The sequence below is a fragment of the Mesoplodon mirus genome (genome assembly GCF_964341445.2).
Source record: "Mesoplodon mirus genome assembly, chromosome: 3".
Classification (NCBI taxonomy): Eukaryota; Metazoa; Chordata; class Mammalia; order Artiodactyla; family Ziphiidae; genus Mesoplodon; species Mesoplodon mirus.
Window position 1 is genome coordinate 161,044,389 of NC_138978.1, and position 16,462 is coordinate 161,060,850.

At 44.8% G+C, this 16,462-nt stretch overlaps 1 protein-coding gene across 3 annotated transcripts in view; it reads right to left on the minus strand.

The window, feature by feature from the left end:
- CACNA1E (calcium voltage-gated channel subunit alpha1 E) overlaps positions 1–16,462 on the minus strand; it is a gene marked incomplete at its 3' end in the record, with an annotated part of 300,753 nt that overhangs the window by 85,207 nt on the left and 199,084 nt on the right. For all 3 annotated transcript variants that reach the window (XM_082612461.1, XM_082612460.1, XM_082612459.1), the window contains exon 8: positions 2,939–3,054. In XM_082612461.1, coding sequence (XP_082468587.1) covers positions 2,939–3,054 — 116 coding nt within the window. The remainder of the gene's footprint in view (positions 1–2,938; positions 3,055–16,462) is intronic.

Consider the following 16,462-nt stretch of genomic DNA (forward strand, 5'->3'; position numbering starts at 1 on the left):
AAGGACAGGCATAAGAGGGTAAAGTTATTACCATAATTCCACCTGCATATAAAACTGAGAGTATTGGGCTTCCCTGGTGGCGCAGTGGTTGAGAGTCCGCCTGCCGATGCAGGGGACACGGGTTTGTGCCCCGGTCCGGGAAGATCCCACATGCCGCGGAGCGGCTGGGCCCGTGAGCCATGGCCGCTGAGCCTGCGCGTCCGGAGCCTGTGCTCCGCAACGGGAGAGGCCACAACAGTGAGAGGCCCGCGTAACGCAAAAAATTAAAAAACAAACAAAACAAAACAAAAAACCTGAGAGTACATAATGTATTTCCCAGGGAGGGGAACATTTTGAGGCTCGGAGGGTACCATGCAGGATGGCCATTATAAAGTCATAACATTTAGCTTTCTTTTTTAAGTACAGCCCTGTGGCAAAACTAAGTTAACAGGTTAAATGTTATTGGTGGGATGCTCCTTGATGAGGACAAAGAGGGTTTTAAAGTCATTAATAGCACTTGCTTTTGGAGGGCATCCTTTTAAAATTAGGTACTTGTTAAAATACCTCATAGCAACATGAATGACCTCAGCGAGAGAGTCTTTTTCGCTCTGTGCAGTGTTGGGGCTTTGGGATCAGCAGACGGAGGGTGTATGGTGCTGCTGAGTACCTCTGGGAAGCGCTCGAGGGCTCTGGATGGGCTGGAACGGCCCTCCCATCCCCCCCATGCCTTTTGCCAAGTTCGCTTTCGAACTTGAGCGTGTCTTTCCAGGCAAATGTAACCCATATGTCTCTGAATCACTCACGCTCCACTTGTAAAGGGAAGGGCCAGGAAGCGCAATTTGACGTCGCAGTGCGTCTTTTTTTCTTAGAAGAAGAGTGCTGGCTTTGCCAACTGGAAGAAAACGGAGCCTTGGGATTCTGAATGCGATTGAAAAGCAGAGCCGCAAAGAGCAGCATTCCGGGCTGCCTGACCCTGAGCAGGACCGTGGCAAGGGTAGGGAGGGTTGTCTTCCAGCTCTGCTGCCAGCGTACTAGCTAGGGTGGTCTGTCAGACGGCTCCCCTGCCCAGCAAGCCAAGGGCAGTTGGGAACTTCAAGCTGCCGGCCTGGCCTGGAGGCAAATCTGCTGAGATACTGTTCCAGGAAGAGGGAGGGGAGAGTCACATTCACCTCCACACAAAAGCCTCAGAGGAGAAAGGGCAAAATGGAAGTACAGTCACCACTCCCATGGCTCTTGCTTCCAGAAGCAGCAAAGGAATGCAGATAGTCCCAAATGAGACATGGCTTTTATCTGGCTTTGACATGGCACTTTCCACCACACATGCCCTCTCACCCCTGAAAGATAATCCAAAGTTGACTCCTGAACTGAGAGAGCCTTTGTGTGCTGTGATCTGAATAAGAGTCACAGCATCATTCCAAAGCTTAGAGAAGAATAAGGGTCAGGCACCTAAGTAACCAATCCTATTCCAAATTTTTCCAGAGAGACCTCTTTGTTCTCTGCTTTCTACCAGGAATAGAGCAAAGATGCTGACTATCATGTGTATTTTTTTTTTTATTAAAAAATATTTTACTCTTTTGCTCAGGAAGATATACAACATCAATGCAACGCAACCTTTAAAATAATAAGGAAATCAAATACATGCTTTTTACTGACAGATGTGGGGTGATCGATGTCCCTCATAAGCAGCAGAGCCACAGTCAAACTTGCATCTGGGGGCTCTGTTGGTTAATGAAATCGGGATAAATCTGGACTTATCCTCAGGGCTGGGCAAGAATTTTTCCCAAGCCTGAGCCACAGAGTGAGGAGCTGATGACAGTGCAGGGAACAGGGAAAAACAATTCTCACCATCATCTATTAGCTGCCTTACTGCAGTGGCCTCACAATCAGTCTCCCTGCTTCTGGACTCGTCTTCCTACTGTCTGTTCTCAGTGCAGCAACCAAGTGCTCCTTCAAAATCTTAAACAGAGCATGTCCCTTCTCTGCTCAAGACCCTCCTGTGGCTCTTGCCTTACTCACCAGAAAGCCCCAAACTTTACAATGGCCCGTAAAGGTCACACACAATCTACTGCCTCTGCTCCCACCACAGCTGTCCTCATCCTTACTCCTGACACCTTCCCCTGCTCACATCTCCTGCTCTTCCTGGAGGGCTCCTGGCCCCTCCCACATTAGAGCCCGGGCACTGGGGTTTTCTCCCCTCAGAGCTCCCTGTGGCTCACGCCCTCATCCCTTTCGAATCTCTCCTCACACAGGTCTACCCTGACCCTCTATTTCAGACTGCAACCTACCCTAAACCCCTAACCCTACCTTGATCTGTTTTCACTGTACTTATCACCTTATCAAAAGTTATTATTTTGTTCATCGCTGCCTTCCCCAGCTACAGGGTAATGAGCTCCACAAGAGTAGAGCTCTGGGGGAATTCTCCGGCAGTCCAGTGGTTAGGACTCAGCGCTTTCACTGTGGGGGTTGGGGGGGGGGCCGGGTTCAATCCCCGGTTGGGGAACTAAGATCCTGAAAGCCGCGTGGCATGGTCAAAAAAAAAAAAAAAAAAAAAAAAGTAGAGCTCTGGCTCATTGCTGTATCCTAAGTGCCTAGAACAGGACCTGGCACAAAGTAAGCTCTCAATAAATATTTGCGGAATGCACAGACTGTTGTTACTAGCAGTAACGGTGGTAGTATAGAATGTCATCAGCCCAAACTCCTGGGTTATGTTACCTTTTACTCAGTTCACCTTGCTAAAATGCCTGCCCCGTGAAAGGCGTTTGGCTGAAGAACAGGGACAGACTCCAGAGGGAGAAAAAGGGATGAGCAGGGAATCCAAAAAGCCAACAAGTCATCTCGAGCTTCTCTCTGCTCTGGTCTAGGCTGCCCCTTGGAATGGAAGTACTGGGAGTGGGAACGGGGGCAGGTCCCTGATGTCTGGGCAGCCCATCACCAACCTCCTCCAGCCCCCAGGCCTTACCTGCTTTGTCTATCCAGGCGCGGTACCCATTCAGCTCACGCTCGATCTGCTGCTGGCGCCGCAGTTTCATGAAAGCTCTCCGGTTCTCCACTCTCTCTCTCTCTTTGGCAAATTCCCTGTGGACAAAGCAGATAAGATTCACCAGGCTTGGGCAGTGCCATGACTAAGAGAAAGGGTGAAACAAGCAGGAGAGAGAGCGTGTTTGAACAGGCACTCTGTATACCCCATTTCCTTTGTCCCAGGCTGCAACGGTGATCTCCTTAAAATGTTGCACAGAAAGGCACTTCGTTCAGCCTCCTGCAGGAAGCCTTCACAGATCAGTTTCATTCCAGCACTGATGCTCTCTGCTTGCTCTATTTTGAAAGGTATTGACTTAGTAACGTGACCAGCTAGCTTCCAGAATGCTATGTTATATCGCTCCAGCTACGACGGAAGCCCTTCACCCTCTGAGGGGCCCAGCTACCCTTTCTGCTCTTAATAACAACAGGGACTAATGTACATTGACTGATGACTGTGTGCCAGCCTGTATGAAGTTTTTCATACCCATTAACTCATTTAATCCTCAAAATCACCCTATAAAGTAAGCACTATTAAAATTTCTATTTAACAGATGGGGAAATCAAGGTTTAGGGGAGGGAAGTAACTTGCTGGGATCTGAACTCTACCCATAATGCTGTGTTTCCTCTGGTGGCCTGTACCCCGTGGTGCTCAGTATGGGCTGCCATGGAAGACCACGACACTGAGGCCTAGAAGGGCTGAAATGCTGTTTGAAGATGACTGGTCGAGATTAAACAAGAAAGGTAAGGGACTCCCCTGGTGGTCCAGTGGTAAAGAATCTGCCTTCCAATGCAAGGGACATGGGTTCAATCCCTGGTCAGGGAACTAAGGTCCCACATGCTGCAGGGCAACTAAGCCCTCGCGCCACAACTCGTGAGCCCGCACACCACAGCTAGAGAGAAGTCTACATACCACAATGAAAGATCCTGCCAGCTGCAACTAAGACCCGACACAGCCAAGAATAAAATAAACAAACAAACAAACAAACAAATAATAAATAAAAAGAAAGGTAAGGACACAGGAAGGGCACATGGCTCCAGTAGAAAGACAGTAGGAAGATGGGGTGGTGTGGAGGGGAAAATGAGACAGACGGAAAAAACCAGCATGAGGGTCAGAGATAAGACAGAGCCCACTAACAGGCACAGGGGACCACAGCCACTCTGTGGCACAAGATGATTAAAAAAAACAAAACCAAAACGAAACAAAAACGAAAGCTCCATGGGAAAAAGAAGACAGAAGAGGAATGAGGCGTCCCTGGCAGAGAGGAAGATGATCAGATCCAACGAGTGAACAAATGGGGATCAAGAAACATTCATTTGCTAACAGGCCCCTCCAGATACCACCTCTGCACCAATGCCCGTCTCATCACCAAACACCCTTCCAGCCAGAACACCTCTTGCTAGCGTAGTGCCTCCCAGCCACGGCTCACGCACTCTCCTACTGCCCTGGAAGCTGTTCCACTTACTCAAGGTGTTCCCCGTCAATACAGAGCAGCAGCCTGAAGATAAGAGAGTTTAGCACCCACTGTGGGTCCTGCCATCTACTCCCTCATGTCCAGGGAGGAGAAAATGAGCCAGGGGCTGAGGGACGTGCCCCAGCCCCGGTGCAGGGAAAGGAGAGGTGCCAGTCTACTGCGAGGCAGAGGGATATACCGGTTTGGGTCTCATACGGCCCCTCCTTCCAAGACAGAGATGGATTCCTCGGGCACAGACACCTTACAATGGTCACAATCAGGCTAAGGTCATGGGGACAAGGCACACGGGCAGGGGAAGTTCTCCTGGGCTTGGTTTCAAGCTCAGTGGGTTCTCCTAAGGCTGCTATGGGGGAAGGAAGAGTTGAGCAGGGCCAGCGAGAGTCAGGGTAACAGAACTTAAGCCCTGGGACCCCTCCTTTTTTCACCTGCCCTTCTGGATTTCAGCAATTAGAAAGTAACAAAGAGCTAGCTTGGTTCATGGCGTCACCATCTACTGAAGTTCCTACCTTTGGTTCTTTGTCTTCTTTCTATCCTTCCTGTCTGATTAATGCCATTGTTCTGTGGGTTCTGTCTTCAGAATGGCACTTGGATCCACCCTCCCTCCTCACCCTTACTGCCTCTTCGTCCAGAACCTCATCCTTTCCTGCCTGGACAACTGCAATAGCACCTACTTGGTCTCTCTTCCTTTCATTTCATCTATTTCACAGTTATTCCAGTTATCTTTCTAAAACCTGCACTGGATTTTACGACTTCCAAACTGAAAATAATAACCATGGTGAGTGACATTTATGGAGCACTTTCTAATTTCCAAGCACCTTCATCCATTTTGTGCATTTAATCTTTACAACCAAAATGAGAAGAAGGTAGAACATGTATTTTCAGCCTCGATTTAAAAGTTAAACAACTTGCTCATGTTCAGGTAAGAGATGGAGCCAGGTTTGGAACCCAGGCCTGTCTGCTCTAAGAGCCCAAGCTCCCCACATATCTGCCAGCCCAGTGGCACATTTATATGCCGCTTTCTTTATCTTTTCATATGTATGTGTCTTCATTTTCCAACTACGCTCTAGGGAAATCCAAGAGGGTTTTGCAGGAGGCAATGTTTTGAGCAAGACATTGAACAAGGAGAATTTAAGCAAGCTATGGGCAGGGGAACACAATAATCTTTTAGCTTCTGCATTATTACCAACATCTCCATTTTCCAGCTCAGCAAAGTGAATCTTGGTGGTGGGATGAATTGGGAGGTTGGGATTGACATATATACACTAATATGTATAAAATAGATAACTAATAAGAACCTGCTGTATAAAAAATAAATAAAATAAAATTCAAAAATTAAAAAAAAAAAAAAAACCCAAAAACTGAATCTAAGGGGAGTTAAGGGGCCGGCCACTAAGAGGAACCACGACCCTCAGATCTTCTAAATTCCCTCTTCTCTCTACTCTATCCTCCCCTCCTCCACAGTCTCCTCCACCAGCTGCTAAACACCTAACAGACCCTTCAAAGGCCTTCACGGCTGGATCTGAACCTTTCATTCAAACCTCACCTCCCATCAATCCGATCTATCTCTTGCCTACTTGCAGCCCACCATGGCCATGCTCGAAACACAGTACACTTCCCACAGTTCCTGAAAAAGCAGTGAGGGATCTCAAGGTTTAATTCACACTGCCCAGAATCCATTCTTACCTTGCCTGAGTCTTTTTTTTTTATTTTTAACATCTTTATTGGAGTATAATTGCTTTACAATGGTGTGTTAGTTTCTGCTTTATAACAAAGTGAATCAGTTATACACATACATATGTTCCCATATCTCTTCCCTCTTGCATCTCGCTCCCTCCCTCCCTCCCTATCCCACCCCTCTAGGTGGTCACAAAGCACCGAGCTGATCTCCTTCTTCAAGGCCAGGTTGAAATGTCACCTCTAATGTTTAGCTTTCCCTTCCCCCTCTCCCTTGCCCCCAGTCTTCTGGCCTCCTTTCTACCTTCCCTCTAGCTCTTCACAGCTCATGTTACAGCCAGACCTCTACTGTGGTGAGTTGTACATGTGACTCTCTCTCTCCCTCTATGTGAGCTTTTTGAAAACATTTTGTCTTACTCAACTTTGCATCTTCCAGGACTAGACTAGGTCTGGCATATAGTACTTATTCAATAGCTTATTTTATTAAAGATACCCAGGCTGACTTGAGAAGCACACTGATAGCTCTGACCTGATTCCCAAAGGCTTAAATGAGGGGGCACAGCATCTCTGCACTGACCCAAATGGAGCCAGGTGAACTAGCGGGAATTTAGCAGTTGCCAGGTAACTCCTGGACACTGCCACCACTATTTTTCTTTGGCTCCACTAAAATCTCTGTAGCGTTCGTCTATGAAGTATGCAGTGTGGCACCTCTATCTGACCCCCAGGATGACCACGTGGCTCGATTTCCAGTGGGATAGCCCAAGACACTGCAGCCTAACCTCCCTGTATATTTGGAAGTTTCCTGGCTCCAGTCTCACCAGTTGGCTTCCCTGCTCTCCTCTGCCACTGCAGGCCCCCATTTCCTCCCACCCTCCCACCTGGCATCTTACAGGTCCAGAACCCAACAAATCTGGCTTGGTCTTTTTAAGAAGCCTATTGGCTAAAAGAAATAAAGAGTATGCACCAACGGGGCTACTTCCTAAGCAGCTCCCGCATGTCAGTGGGGGGAAGAAGGGCTGTGTTTGGGGTTCCTCTGTACTATGTTTATCATTTGGCCTTCTGTGGGTTTTTTTTTTCATCTTTGCTCTTATTTATTTATTTATTTATTTATATTTACAAAAATTGGATCATCGCATACTGTCTATAGCACGTGGCCTTCTGTGTTTTGTTTTGCTTTGTTTTGTTTTTCAACTGGGAGCCTAGGGCAGAAAGTCTGGCACCAGTGTCTTTCATGACACTTCGTAACCCCCTCCCTTGCCATCACAGTGTTTGTGCCCATAGCTTTTCTCTGACTAATCTGAAGGTTCCATGAGGCCAAGTAGAGGCTGAACCATATCACATTCTATCAAGGACCCGTGAAGTTTAATCCACAGCCTAGTATTATAGTAGATTCCATAGATTATAAATAAAATATTAAGCTTTTTAAGCCACGTTTGTCAAATTTTTATTTTCTAAATCACTTTCATGTAAATTATTTCATTTCGATTTGCAAAAACCCTGGGAGATTCAGAAAGGTTACTTCCCCCAAATGACCAAATTATCAGGAGGCAGAGCCAGAATTCAAATGAAAGCCTTGGGCCTCCCTGGTGGCGCAGTGGTTGAGAGTCCGCCTGCCGATGCAGGGGATACGGGTTCGTGCCCCGGTCTGGGAGGATCCCATGTGCCGCGGAGCGGCTGGGCCCGTGAGCCATGGCCGCTGGGCCTGTGCGTCCGGAGCCTGTGCTCCGCAACGGGAGAGGCCACAGCGGTGAGAGGCCCGCGTACTGCAAAAAAAAAAAAAAAAATGAAAGCCTTGTGATTCCAGATTACGTGCTATTTCTACGAGGCCTGAGCTGTCTTCCATGTTACGTAGCAGTCAACATTCAAAATCCACAAGAGGGATTTATTTTTCAGCCAAAGGTTGAGCAAAGTAAGGATATAAAAACAGAGTTTTGTGTGTTTTCTAAAAGGACTATCTTTTTAATTGAGAGAGCAGCATAAAAATCCATTGCTCTGTGTTGCGTTACTAAGGACCTAGTATCAATGCTACTAATTTGTTGCATTAGTCAAGCTAGTGATGTGCTGCTTGATTTTGTGTCTCTATCACAGTCACCATTTATTTATACACATATTGCATTCTGGAGAACACAGGGACAAACAGGATTCAGCTCTATTACCTGCCAAAAATAAGTGATTATTCTAACCTTAGATTCAACATGTCTGCCAGTCTTGTGAGTATATATGTAGCCAGATGGAAGAAAGGGAAATGTGTTCCTCCCACTGGTCCCTCTCTTCCCTGAGGACCTGAGTACTCTCTCCTCTTCACAGAGGATTATCCTGGGGTTATTCAGATGATGATGCTTTTGCAAAGATAAAACATATGGCCGTTACCTTACTTAGCCATCTCAATGACCACTGCCAAACTTCTTAATGAAAGGTGCCTCAAGGAGTGGCCCTATGGATATTTCAATTTATCCAGTTTCCTTGGATCAAGCAACAGGAGGTTCAAAAGGAGAAAAATCTGGCTTACATTAGAAGAGTGCTCATGTCCCCTAAGAGCACTTAGCTTTAGCCTGTGGCTCAAGGTAAGAGGATGCGTAGTCAGTTCCTTTTCATTTGCTCCATCCAGTGTTTCCACACCCCTAGATGTAACAGAACTCAAGCTAAGATGCATCTAGGCACTCAGGAAAACAAAAATAAATCCCCATGTGATGTGGCATAAATACCACCAAGTCAATTCTCAGAGCTAGGTACCCAGGTAACCTTTGCTGCTAATAAACTAGGCAGTAAACCTCTCTGTCTCAGTTTCCTCTTCAGCTAGTGTTGCCATTAGAAAGACACGAAACCCCCCTGCTCATAACCAGAGCAGGAATAAATCTGTTTTAGTCCGGAAGTCCTGAGTGGATTCTTGTAAGAGATTGTAAAATGATAAAAATTCAATGAAATGGCAACCTATGGAATGAAAAGGCAGCCTATGGAAAGGAAGAAAATATCTGCAAATCATACATCTGATAAGGGGTTAATATCTAAAATATATAAAGAACTCACATAACTCAATAGCAAAAATAAAATAAAATAAAATACCATTATAAAATAGGCAGAGGAACTAAATAGACATTTTTCCAAAGAAGACATACAAATGACCAACAGGTACATGAAAAGGTGCTCAACATCACTAATCATCAGGGAAATGCAAATCAAAACCACAGTGAGATATCACTTCACATGTATTAGAAAAGCTGTTGTCAAAAAGACAAGAGATAACTGTCAGAATGTGGAGAAAAGGGAACCCTTTTGCACTGTTGGTGGGAATATAAACTGGTGCAGCCACTATGGAAAACAGTATGAAGGTTCCTCAAAAAATTAAAAATAGAATTACGATATGGTCTAGCAATCCCGCTTCTGGGTATGTATTCAAAGGAATTGAAATTACTCTCTCAAAGACATTATATACCCCCATGTTCACTGCAGCATTATTTACAATAGCCAAGACATGGAAACAACCTAAGTACCCATCAAGAGATGAACGGATAAAAAAATGTGGTGTGTGTGTGTGTGTGTGTATACACACACACACACACACACACACAATGGAATATTATTTGGCCATAATAAAGATGGAAAAAAAACCAAACAAACCTTGAAGGCATTATGCTAAGTAAAATATGTCAGACAGAGAAAGCCAAATACTGTATGATCTCACTTATTTGTGGAATTTTAGAAAAACTGAACTCATAGAAACAACATTTTGGTGGTAGTCAGGGGTGGGGTTGGGGGTGGGGGAAATGGGTGAAGGTGGTCAACAGGTACATACTTCCAGTTATAAGTAAGTTCCGGAGATGTAACGCATAGCATAGTGACGGTAGTTAACAATATTGTGCTGTGTATTTTGAAGCTGATGAGACAGAAGATCTTCAAAGTTCTCATCACAAGAAAAAAAATGTAACTATGTGAGGTGACAGATGTTAACCTACTGTGGTGATCATTTCACAATACATACAAATATTGAACTAACACAACTTAAACTCATACAATGTTATCTGTCAATTATATCTCAATAAAATTGGGGGGAAAATCCATTGCATTTCATTCTAATATTTCTTACCCAATTCTGTTATCCATAATTTTTGGCTGCCTTTTTTTTTTTTCCTGGGAGGAGAAATGGCAGTTCCCCTCAAAACACAGCTGTCACATAGATGGAAGGATGATGACGTGGAGACAAGCACAGCTGGGCCTCTATTCTGGTTGTCTCATGTGTATACAAGGTTTGGGATTTTAAACTTCAGTTACCAGAACAAAGAAGGAGGCTGATCTATCTCCCCATACTGCATGGTTACGTACAATTTTCTTCTTACGTCTGACTTAGTGAATTTACATTTGTGACTGCTTTTGTTTTTTAGCAGTTTACATGAGAGGCATAATTTGTACAAATCAACTATTCATACATAGCCAGTTCCATATTATTCACAATTAGATAAAGTGGAAGAATGATGTAGATAATCTCAAACATGGTACAACATCCATGTGTGTTTATCTTGTTTGCCAGGGGGGCGGGTGGTGGGGAGGAGGTAGAGTTGTCTTTCAAGTCATATTTAGGTTAATATTAAAATTAATTCATATTTTATGAACTTCTGAACCTATAAAGGAGCCATAGGTAATTCACAAAGCGGCTCATCTGTATATTGATAAATTAAAGTGATTGGTTTTGGTCCATAGGGTGATGGGAGGGGCTTTGAACACTCACGTTGCTAGAATTTATTATGAGATGACTAACTGTTGGGGGTTAGGAGTGAGGTTCGCTGAAGCCTTTGCTCCAACTGGAAATTCCTGCCCATGTTATGTCACCTCAGGATCACAGGGCACCTGAACAGGTATCTCTATATTTACCTAGTGGCGAAGATGTTCCGGTAGGTCTGCTGTGACAAGAAACAGGAATAAAGACACAGATCTACTAGAGCCTGGACTTGAGGACACGGGGAGGGGGAAGGGTAAGCTGGGACGAAGTGAGAGAGAGGCATGGACATATATACACTACCAAACGTAAAACCGATAGCTAGTGGGAAGCAGCCACATAGCACAGGGAGATCAGCTCAGTGCTTTGTGACCACCTAGACGGGTGCGAGAGGGAGGGTGGGAAGGAGACGCAAGAGGGAGGAGATATGGGGGTATATGTATATGTATAGCTGATTCACTTTGTTATAAAGCAGAAACTAACACACCATTGTAAAGCAATTATACTCTAATAAAGATGTTAAAAAAAAAAAAAAAAAAGAAATACTCTGTCGGAGGATTAGATGGCTCCCAGTTTTGGCTTCTAGCTCCAGACTCCTCCTCCTGGTTCAGTCCACATAGGGAGCTTTGTTTACAGATACGGAGGCCCTCGCTGTTGTCATGGCAACCAAAAGGAAGACGAAGCCCGCCAGGAGGGGCTGGCCCCTGTGACTCAAAGACCTGTTTACCCACACTCCTGTATGCACTTGTACACTTCATCACACACACACTGGCACAAATGCACACATGCTCACACTGGCACGCAGAAGCATATGTGGACAGACTGCCAAGCTCACAAATGGCCACGTGGTCATATTTCTATTAATCTTCAAAGTCCATATTTCCAAAGTGCTTCACTGCCCCAGTGGAACCTTGCCAGTCTTCTTGTAACATGTTTGCTTTAGGAAAGAGGAATTTGGGTTAGACATAAAAAAAAAAAAAACCCTTTGACCCTAACTGTTCTAAAACTAACAAAGAAATTGGGGGAGGTCAGAGAAGCACTTGTGTGTTGGCAGTGTTTTCATTTCGATTTCATTGGAGAATGGCATGGGTGTGGTGGGGTGGAAGGGGGTTGTAAAACAGTCTTTCAGTGTACTTAGGAGCCTGGAGAACATTTTCTCCCATTTTTCAGAGGAGCAAACACAGCCCCGAGAAGGTAAATATCTTACTGAAGGTCACATAGTTCAGCTGTATTACAGTTATTTATACCTTATCCCTTGATTTGTTCCAGAAAGGATTTAAGGAGACTTAGGTTGTCAATAAATAAAGGCCAAAACAGCACCCAGTTCTCTAAATGCCATCCAGTGTTGACTCTAATAAGCAGAATGGATGGGCATAGAGGAGGATGAGGGATGCATTAACTCAGGCACTGCATCATACCATGTCGCTTCTCCTTAGAGATCAGGGGCTCCAATGAGCAGAAGTCCTTCCCTAAAGCAGTGAAGGCAAATAAATGGTCTTACACAGAGTACTATAGCCTACCCTCACTCCTCCACGCTATACCCACAGCAATGAAAGAAAGGCCACGAGTCTCACAGGCCAGAATATCAGGTGGGAAGGACCTCACAGACCACTTCCCCAAGTGTCGCCTTTTACATGAGAGGAAACTAAGGCACAGAGAGGTCAGAGGGCTTGCTGGCCCCAGGCTGACAGGGTGCTCGGAGGCTGACCTGGAGCATCACTTCGATCTCCAGGTTCCAAAGCCAGTGCCATTTCACATCTTCATGATATTTCAGTCATGAGACCTCAAAGAGGCAGATTCTTTTAGGATCCTGGGAAATTTGCTCAGTCTTTTTTTTTTCCCTTGTTCTTCCTGACATTGAGATCTCGTTTATTTATTTGTTTGAGCAGATGCAGGGGAAGGCCTGGCAACTAACATAAAGGACATAATGAAGGAACTATGTTTCCTGTTTTGCTTTTTAACCTTGAAGTTGGTATAATCCAGACTGTTATAGCATAATGATTAAAAGTTCTGAAATGTGACCGAACTGGGTTTAAATCACGGCTCCGTCAGGGACCTGGGGCAAGTTCTTAACCTCTCTGAATCTCGGTTTCCTCATTTGTAAAGTAGGAATAAATACTGTACCTCTCTCAAAGCGTTGTGAGGATTAAATTAAATAATAGATGGAAAGTGCAAAGTATAGTATCCAGCACAGACTAGGTATTCCAAGTGCCTATTTTAAGTACTGCTGACATTCCTAAGAATGTATCATAATACACACAAACTACTATCAAGGTCCTTATCTATCTATCTATCTATCTATCTATCTATCTATCTACCTATTCTGCTTCCAAAATATAATTTATTGAGTGCCTACTACATGGTTGGCATTGCTTTAGCATATGGGGTACAGCAGCAAACATAAAGGTAATAATCCTTGGCCTCATGGAGCTTACATTCCAGTAGAGGAGACAGGCAATAATAACAAAGATAAGTACAAATATAAAGGATGTTATATACTGATAAGTGCTGAGGGGAAAACAAAGCATGAAGAGGAATATTAAGTATGGGGGTAGGGTCTGGGGTTTGGGGTAGAGTGGCTGGGAAAGGCCTCGCTGAGAAGACTTGAGAAATGACAGGAGAAGTGTGAGAGAGTGAGCCATGCAGATTTCTGAGGAAGAACATTCCAGAAGAGGCAACGGCCAGGGCAAAGCTGTGGGGCAGGAACATCCTGGAGGAGCTTCCGAAGAACTGAAAGGAGCCAGTGTGGCCGCGCTGGACGGAATAAACAGAAAATGAATGAGATGAAGTCAGAGTGCGTAACAGGCCACATGGAGGTGGGAGGCTAGACCAGGTAGACCGTGGATAATAACCTGACTTTCACTTGGTGTGATCTGGAAACCATGGGGTGGGGGTGGTTTGCAGCAGAGAACTCATGTGACCTGATTAAAGTTTTCAAAGAATGTCTCTGACTGCCCTGTTGAGAACAGACTGACAAGGGCTAAAGGTGGAAGCAAGGAGACCTCCCAGGTTATTTCCAAATCATGACTGCCTTGGTCAGAGTGGGAGGAGTGGGGACACTGAGAAATAGCGGGATTCTGGGTATATTGTGAGGGAGAGCTAGGAAGACTTGCTGACACATTGAATGTGGACTATAAGAGAGACATGAGTCAAAGATGACCCTCAAGGTTTTTTAGCTTGACCAACTAGAAGGATGGAGTTCAAATAACTGAGATGGAGAAGACCAGTTTCTGGGGGGCAGACCAGGAGTTCAGCTGTGTATCAAGTCAGCTGGATATCCTGACACATTTATATGAAAGATCATTGGGCCCAAGAGCACCAATTCTCTGTTATCCACACGAGATCAGCCAGCTGCTTCAAAAATCATCTGCTGTGACTGAAACAGCCATCCTAGACTCCTTCCATACCCTGCTTTCTCCTCCACTGCCCACAGGTGCTAGAAAGATGTTAACTGATTTTTCAGCAAGATATTATCAAGAAATTGTTTTAGCTATTGTTGCAAATACAATTCAAAACAAAACCCCACAAACATTCTTGAATGCTGCACTATTTCACTCTAACTAGCTTTATCATTTCCTTCTATCATCAGAGATGACCACGGAGTAGCAGGTACTAAGAACACAGTGAAAAATTTTGAGTTCTCACAAGCTTGTCCTTACAACTTTTCAGGAAGGAAACTAAGGGACCCTTCACACTTTTACCCCCATTTTTCCGATTGGAAAAATAAAGCCCTGAAGGATCAACTGACTTTTTTTTTTAATGAAAAACAGTTTAACGTATATACTGTGCCTCAGTTTCATCTAAAGAAATAGTAAGAAAATGCAAAAATTCTTTCCAAAGTCTACTTTTCAAAATATACAAGCATGTCAAAATAACCATCTTTACTGTGTGTCTAATATAATCAATGACCACTTCCTTTCTTTGTAAAAATGAAACCCCCTAGATTAAAAGTTGTTGTAATAATAGAAACACATTTTTAACACATATTTAATGTGTTCTATGCCACAGGCATTGTTCTAACTGCTTTACTTCTATTATTTCATTCATCTTCATGACACTTTTAGGTATATACTATTCCTATCTTTGTTTCCAGATGTGAACATAGAAATATTGCCAGAATTTATGTTGAGGAATGTGTTCATTGTTCTTTAAAACTTGGGATACAGGCTAAATCCGTTCATCGTGACTCTTGGAGAGGCACAGGGTTACAAGGCAGAATTCTGATCTCCCTACTCTGTTGAATTCCCCCCAGGGTGTACCCTCTCACTTTAGCACATAGACACCATGGAGGCAGAAACCCAGGGGCACACATGTCGCTTTCTCCCTCTCTGTGCATATAACAGTGTGTGTTTCAGTCACAATATTTCAGTGAGTTCAAAGCCCTGCGGTGCAGGAAGAATAAGCCGCGAGGGGAAGTAAGAGCGTTTCATATTCCTCCTTCTCCCCCATTTCCACCCCCCTAAAGCACTCTAATTACAGTATGAAAGAGGCATCTTGACAGAGAACAAATGGCTGTGTTCTTTTCAGAGACACGTTCTGCATGTCTCTGAGAAGTGCCGCAGTCAGTACCCTCCCCGAAAGGTTCTGAGGCGTGTGAGGAGTGGGCGCGGCTGGGTTCAAGGGAGTGGCTGAGAGTTTATTACCAAGTTCAGCCATTATACACTGAACACTGTGTGGGCAGTTTGAATTTCCCAGAATCCTTTGTTCCACCTCCCCAGATCATTTAAACATTAAAGATGCCTCTCAGGAAGGTCAAATCTTCTTGGTTCAGCATCAAAGGATTCTTCTCTGATTCTTCTCAGCATCAAAGCCCTTTCTTCTGCTTTGGGATGGACAAGCAGAACCAAAAAGAAGGCCCAGAGCTGAGAGAACAGCAATGGTGAAGGGTGAGGAGAGAAGCAGACATCTACAAGGAAAAGTTGGAGACTTGCTGTAGGCTAACACACCAAACGTGAGCTCGCCACACAGACAGGTTGACCAGGCCTCCCCACTCACTGCCCTTTTAGATGTTCCATGAGGGGCTAGACAGGAGTTTTCAATCACACATCCATCCATTCACATCCTCAGGGTATATCAGAAAGCTCCTCAAACGTAGTTCCATTTCTCAGATGGAAAATCAAGGCTTAGAACAGCAGCTATACTTGCCCGAGTCCCACAGTCTATACTAAAAATAGCTGTACCTCAACCATTTCTGTTCATTGTAATTGTCCACTTGTTGGTGACCCTATTATGTTATAAACTTTCTGAGGGCAGGGACTGTGTCGAACTGTTCTCATTCAGTGTTACACCCACGGTGCCAGCACAGAAGGGTTGCTCAACAAACGTTTACTAAGTGAACGAAGGGGCAACCACCGGACACAGAGCAGGTTCGGATTTTGGAACAAGAGGCAAGACTGGGTCCAGTGGAGTGAGTGGGGCCTGTGCCGTGTCTCAGTCCCGGGTCCTGGATGTGCAGGGTCAACAAGGGGCGGGGGGCACGTGTGGGTGTGTGACTCCAGCTTATTCTTTCAGGAGAAAGAAACTTCTTCACTTAGGCTTCTCTGCTTTGCTTTTTCTCCATCTCCTTCCTTCTCCTTGACACATGGGAATGCCTCAGCATCCAGGCCTA